Source organism: Triticum urartu, chromosome 4 (assembly GCF_003073215.2).
Source record: "Triticum urartu cultivar G1812 chromosome 4, Tu2.1, whole genome shotgun sequence".
Classification (NCBI taxonomy): Eukaryota; Viridiplantae; Streptophyta; class Magnoliopsida; order Poales; family Poaceae; genus Triticum; species Triticum urartu.
Window position 1 is genome coordinate 305,007,538 of NC_053025.1, and position 7,266 is coordinate 305,014,803.

Sequence of the window (7,266 nt, forward strand, 5' to 3'; positions counted from 1 at the left end):
CTCAGGTTCATCTTCGATCCAAACATGGCGCCGGCTTTCAAGCCGTGGTGCTCGGTGCATCGAGAGCGGTTGATTGAGAAACCAGTTGCGCTTTGTTGCAGGTGCCCGCGCGACGATCTCGACGACCTCCTTAGAGATGAAGCCGCTCTCTCCACCGCACAGATTGAGGCTACGGTGCAGGGGGCACCCCGACCCATAGTCCGCGTTGACGTTCCTCTATGAAGCGCTCGAAGCCTCCTCCGTGCCTGGTCATCTCCACTAGGCGATCTCACATCCCGAACCCTATCTCCAGTTTCTTGTCCCACCATCCAACTCTCAATGTCAGGGAACGACCTTCCCACCACAGGGGCACAGGGGGGCTCGCCTCCTCCGTGCACACCATGGACGCCATAATGATTAACAAGGGGGCATGCGCGCATAGCGTTCCATCGACGGGATGACCCTGTTGCACATCACGGCAGGGATGTCGTGTCTTGTGTGGTGGTGTGGTGGGCGTGTGCTCTGCCCAAGTTGGAAGCAGACGTGGAGGACGGATTTGGTTCAAATTTTTCATTATCCGGTTAGCTGATTACAGGACGGGCTCCAGTAACGTCTATTGCAGCGATGACGCCATGGTGGCTGCCACCGCCACATGCTGGAGCTGGTAGTCTTCTAAAAAAATGGCATTTGGCATAATTTTCTGCTGATTCAGGGCACCTCTGAAGTAGTTGTTTTTTGCAGACTTCATTACACAATCAGATGTATCAGATTGCGCCTCTTAATCCTTTTATTTGATTTTGAGACAGCGTACACCATTTAGCATGTGCTGATTGTTTTCCTTAATCTGCTCAATCAGTGGAATGTCTGAACAAAAGGACTTGCTGTGTGCAATATTCGCTTTGAGTTCTAACTCTGTCAAACCGTCGAACCTCTGCAATGCAGCTGGCTGCCATCTCAATATCTCCTAGCTAGGATAGGTAGCTAAATGAAAATAAAGAACAAGAACTAATTGATGGCAACTGAATCTAACATTCTTCATCGTCATGGATAAGTGTAATTGATAAAGCCTGAAAGTATGTGGGTTTTGCACTTTAGAGGAAACAAATGCCAAATGTCGAACATGCTAGAGGAGTAGCTCTAAAGGCGCAAAGCAGGGGCGTGCCAGGGGAAATCGTGGATATCTCGGCAGATCCAAGATGCGATTTCAAGCAATGATCATACTGGTTTGCGAGTACGAGGGAGTACCGACGACGGAGTACTGAAAGGGGATGGACAAGGAGAAATTAGACATGAGTCGGAGGATGTGTTGGAGGAGCATGTTGTCGACGAGCACGACTGGTCGTTGCCCAACCAGGATTCCTTCCGGGCAGGTAATTATGGCCATAAATGAAACTGGGTTCATCGGACATGCCTATGTCGCTCCTACCAAGGCATCAGTGAGCACCAAGGACACACCCCCTCCTTCCACTTTCTGGGGGGAGGGAGGGTGGGATATGGGGACGTCACCGATATTTGCACTGTAGGTAAACGCTTTCCTCGCCGCTGCCTTATTTTTGGTGTTTTTAGTTGCCTGAGGGCGGTTTCTTCTTTGCCAGTCTTTCTCCTGACTATGTTCACAAGGTGTATATTGTCCATAGTATTCGCTAAGTCTGATGGAATGTTTGAGACGAGACAATACCTTTTGAACATTCGGAAATAAGTATAGATATAACTGAATGCAAACTTTGCATGGATTATGCTTGAAATGATGATGTTTTCTTCGGTCAAGTTAAAATTTCTGACATCACAGATGTTTGTTTTGACGATTGTTGAGTTACTCAATTCCAGCCTGTGATAGGTAAGTGCTTTGTATTGTCTTAACCTTTAACAATAAACATTTCAAAAAAAGACTTTGATAATAATATCTTCAAGTTATTTTACTATATTTTGCTTGATACAATTTAGTTATACTTATTCAATAGATCTGTATAGTTAGACAGAGAAGTGATGGGATAAGTTAGTCACAATCAGTGTTCTTATATATAATAAATATGTCCTCTATATCTCGAAAACTGGTAATATGGTTAGGAAAAATGGTAGTACGCGACCATCATCATTGAAGGTACGACATATCTTTTTGTGGTGCATATAATTTATTAAAATGCGAACTTGGTTTTTTTTAAAAAGGGTCAAATCTGATCTTTAAAAATGGTTGTGTAGCATTATTATCTAATGTATGATCGTTCTTCGCGCTTCCGTCACTATCATTTTATGAAAGATCTTTATGCAAAGATTCATTTTTTCTATTGCAACGCACGGGTACGTTATTATCATTGTGTTCATCCTCCGGACAGAGACCAGACCCGATCTCTTTCCTCTCGCCATAAATTCTCCCTTTCCCATCCCTCCGCCTCCGGCCACCCACCCACCAAGGTCCCCCTCCGCTCCGCGCCGTCCCCGCTGGACCACCGCAGCACTCGCCTGTCCGATCGGGAACGAGGGAGTGTGCCACAGGAGAGCGCGATCCGTCCCTCCGGCCCCAAGATGAGCGCCATGGCAGACGCCGGCTCTCATATCGCCGCCGTCGTCGCCACCTCCACCTGCGCCCACTGGTTGGTTACCCTGTTCCCGTTCCGCGCCGCTACCTCTTCGCCTCTTCTTTGGTGGCGTGCGTGCGTGCGTGCGTCGTTTCAGGACGATTACATATCGTGCGCTCTCTTCGTTTTGGATCTGAGCTAAGGAAGACCCGGTTTGATTGGTCCTGAAAGATCGAGGTTGTGTATTGGATTAATTACTCGAGCGTGCCACACGCCCACACGATTAAACAGACTTTCTTGGACAAACTAGGTTTCCGCGTTTGCTAGTTATAAGCCGGCTGGATAGGTGACCGTCGGTACTCCTGAGAATGTGTTCATTGTGCAGCTTATTGAAAAAGGTCACACTAGCAACCGATGTAGCATCTTGCATGATGTGCTAGACCATCTTGTCCCGCCAATGCCTGGTCATACTTGCTAATATTAACTTCCATGAGAAACCATCAAACTGAGTGGAAGGGAAAGTACTCTGATGCTTGGTTTCTCTACTTACTTAACGGAGGTTCCTGATGGAGTAGGTTTGAACAACTATTGTTTCAAAGCAATCCATTTGTTAGTTGGAGAAAAGATATTAAACGGATTAGATTATAATTCGTGATCATTGATGCCAGGACATTGTTAATATATTTCTTTATATTAAGTATGCATTATTTGCTTTTGGCATCATATTCTAATCACAAGTATAAAGGATGAACCTAGTATTAGTTGGTAGAGCTATGGGATCAGTACCTTATCGATCTGGATTGCTTCTAACTACCACTGTCAGTTGTGTCAAAAAAAAAACTCTCAATCAAGCTCTTCACAGTCTATGACTTCTATTGTTGTAGTTTGATTGATATCTGCCAGGACCATAGCGGTATTTCTCAGAATATTTCGACACTGAGAACTAGTTGAGTTAAGTTTGAATCATGATCCGCTGGCACGAAGCACTGTGGGCCGTCCATCTATCATCCAATGTCTTTAGTTCCTCCTTACCGCTTCACTGTTGAAGATGATCAAGACGACGTCAATTCTTCATCGGATGGCTGGAAGGCGTTAGGGTTGTTGTTTGCTTTCCAGCAAAAGGGCTACAGTGGCCAACTGCCCCATCTGCTTTTCTTTTGTTTCCTACAATCTTGTAAGGCTATACAGCCAGGATTCTAGAGCCTTCCGGGACATTCTGCTTGCATTGGGGTAAACCCTAGCCGCCAGTGTTCCTCGCTGCTATAGCTGTTTTTAAGGGCTGCCACTATATACCATAGCCCGCTATTTAAAACATTGATCAGAACTCGTTCTAACTTCCTCGCAATCAAGCTCAACTTTTGCTAAGTTCTGTTATTCAGTGAATACTTGTCTGAATTTAGTCTTCAGACCATCTTGGGTCTGGCAATGTCACAAGTTGGTTAACAATTTTAGTTTTTGCATCTTCTTTTCTCCAGTCAACGAGAAATTCCATCATCAAACATCGACTTGCATTCCGTACACTGTGCTCGTAACCTTCAAAAGTGCGAGCACTGTGGAGAAATGGTTCCCAGGAAGCTTATGGAAGAACACTACAATGAAAATCATGCTCCGGTATGTTTGCAGTCTGATTCTAAATGCATGTTTTGAGTTTTGCAGTCTGATCCTAAATGCCACGTTTTTAGTTTTCAGAAGATTATGCCATAATGTTGGTTCTCATTGTGTATTTCAGAAGATTATGCCATAATGTTGGTTCTCTTTGTGTAGTTTATGCTACATTTTTCATTTTGGTGGTGCATATTCTATATCTTATCTAAAGTGTATAGAAGACTTCATCAATTACACAATTGATTCCCTGTTAAGTTCATTTTGGTGGCTGCAAGTGATATTTAAGGTAGAGAGTAAGAAAGCGCATGACAGAGTTTTAAAACATAGCCAAAAGAAACTGAAGCTAATGTGACACGAAGTCTAAGCTACTAGCTGCAACAAGTATAGAAACCAAGTCGTGTTAGAATCAAAATTATAGGAAATAATATTCTTCTTCCAGCACATGATGGCTAGTTATCTTCTTCTTGTACTTGTATAAACTGGACACACATCTCCTTAGCTTGTTCGCCTTTTCTTGTACCTGCAAATAAGAAAGGCACATTTCTTCAGCTATGCTAATTTTATCACAATTGAAACCAGGAGCTAATGCAAAATGCACATATTCCAGGATTTTGATAACAGCTTCTGTTTTTTTTTTCTGTTGTACATGTGCAATAAGTTTATCTTATCAAATGCAGGTAAATTGCTCCCTGTGCAAAGAAACCTTGCGATCGGAGATACTTGATCTTCATAAAAGTGAACAGTGCACACAAAGGATGGTTGCGTGTGCATATTGTGAGTACGAATTGCCTGCAATTGATATTCATGAACATCAGGTGTAGTTTGTTGTTTACCTTTGAAGGTACATATTTATTTGAATTTGTTTGATACATGTCGATTTGTTCTGATCATAGTAGTTTGAGATACAGGATGTATGTGGAAACCGAACGGAGTTTTGTCAAACATGCAAGAAGTATATTAGACTTCGTGAATGGATAGGGCACGAAATGCAGTGCCACGTTAGCTCAAATGGTTCTGAAGAATCATCAAGGTAAACATGTTCCCACATGTCCCAAGGAGTTGTTGAATTTTGTTATTTTGGTTATCGGGTATCGTACAATGTATGATCCATTTAAAGATTAGTGTTGCTCAGTCTATACATTATTGACTACTTGTTTTCAGTGATCTTTATTTGTGTTGCTAAACTAAATGCAATCCATTATCTGCAAATAGTACTCCCTCCGTCCCATAATATAAGAGCGTTTTTAACACTACGCTAGTGTCAAAAATGTTCTTATATTATGGGACGGAGGGAGTATATCCTAGACGGGATCCTTACATACTTAGTCAATGTAATTCAAAATCACTTCAAAATTTGATTAGGTTACAAGTCAAAGATGATAACCTTTTCGTAGATCCTGTATGTTGATGTTTTTTTGTTTTGATTTTATAAGCAAGTATATTGTTGCTAGAATTTTGAAGATACTATAGTAGACCTCTTAGCTAACCAGATGTTTGAAATTTCAGTGCCAGAACCTTTCCAGAGAGAGAAGTGCGGCCTCCTCTACCGGTACGACCAGCGCGTGCTGTGCCTGCTGCACAACACAGGCGACTTCTCTTTACGGTTGCTGTAACTGGAATCGCCGTCATGGTTGGATCAATACTGTTCCAGAAGGAGAGTTTCTAGGTCTGGCAGCCATGGACTTCATATGTCAGAGTTGTTTTCAACAGTAGTATGATAGATAATATAATCTCTTGATGTATGATGTTATCCCCTTTTTCAGTTGGCACGTCTTGCTTGCTTAAGAGTACAGTTCCAGTCATGGCCTTGTTGGAAGAATCGAAATAACCATCCAAATATTTGTTGTTCTCAGTGCTATGTTTAAACGTTTGAAAGAAACTATTTGTAGTCCTTTTTCAGTTGGACCTTACTGGGTGGACTTGGCATAGATGTACTGTTGCAATGTTGGTACTGCCGTTGATTTTCTTTTTGAAGGAAGACAACGCATTCCATTAATCTATATATACCGATATAAAAAGACCCAAGGGGGGCAGATCCAACAAATCTCTGCCATCAAATAGGTCAATCTGACAAACCAGCCTTCTAATACAAACTTGGGAAATTGGCCTTGCCAATTATCAGAACACTCTGCTGCTACATGACATTCGCGCTTACAATGCACTGTGGAAACATCACTTAACCCTTAAGCCCACATGTATAAGAAATCAGTCATATTCATCACTAACAACAGCTTGCATCAACACCATGCAATCTGTTTCAAACATCACTTTTTGACAGCCATTTGAATACAACTTGTTGAAAAGCTAGAAATTCAGCATGTCGTGGGTTTAAAACATGCTCAAGGTTACCTGCTACAGCAGCACGCCCTGGTCATTTCTGAGTGTGAAGCCTCAGCCTGATTGTGTTGCTTCAATGAAGTGGCGCCTTTCACCTTTGGGTTGTTTTCTTTGCGTAGTGCTTGCTCACGCTTTTTACCTTCAAGCCTATGACAAATGGTAATCAATGGAAAATGCTATGTCTGATATATTTTTTATTCCATTATTTATTTTGTTTCGTTCGTGCGACCATAACCGTAAAAGAAGACACACTTTCACACACTCTAGTTTCAGTTCAAAAATTTCTTGTAACACCGTTTTTGAATCGGAGTTGCTCATGATATTTGGTCTGTGTGGAGCAACCCAGGAAGTAGTGAGCTCCCACCGACAATTTGCCCGTAGTGTGATAATTTTTGGAGAAAGCATTTAATACCGTGGTAAGTTGTTGTCGATGAAATGACTTCAGTCCTGTAGCTATTTTGGTGCGGATGTTGTTGCTGAACATGTGACTTAGTAATCTTGGCCGGAGCTGGAGCTGCAATCTGTTCGTGAACGAGATCAATCGTATTGTAAATAATTTTAAGCCATCTTCTGCTTCAAACTTTTGGTTGACAGGGCAACACTCGTGTTTTCTGGTTGGCTGCGATGGGCTTTCATGAAATGCATCGAGATTTTTCGTTTAACGATATAATGCTGGCCGAGTTGCATGTGCACTTGTCAAATGCCATTACTGAAACCACCTAACGCTGTCTGCTTTTGTTTCACCTAACGCTGTCTGCTTTTGCTATTTACATGTGCTGAAACGCTAAACAAAATAAATCCGATGCTTCACATATGATAAACCTTGAAG

The 7,266-nt window shown here is 42.3% G+C and overlaps 1 protein-coding gene across 1 annotated transcript; it reads left to right on the forward strand.

Moving 5' to 3' along the window:
• Nucleotides 1-2,360: 2,360 nt before the first annotated feature.
• Nucleotides 2,361-6,028, forward strand: LOC125551551 (XIAP-associated factor 1-like). The gene is made up of 5 exons (XM_048714804.1): nucleotides 2,361-2,570; nucleotides 3,971-4,106; nucleotides 4,778-4,915; nucleotides 5,009-5,130; nucleotides 5,607-6,028. The coding sequence occupies exons 1-5, from the start codon at nucleotides 2,503-2,505 to the stop codon at nucleotides 5,764-5,766; spliced, it is 624 nt and encodes a 207-aa protein (XP_048570761.1). The 5' UTR covers nucleotides 2,361-2,502; the 3' UTR covers nucleotides 5,767-6,028.
• The last annotated feature ends 1,238 nt before the right edge of the window (nucleotides 6,029-7,266 follow it).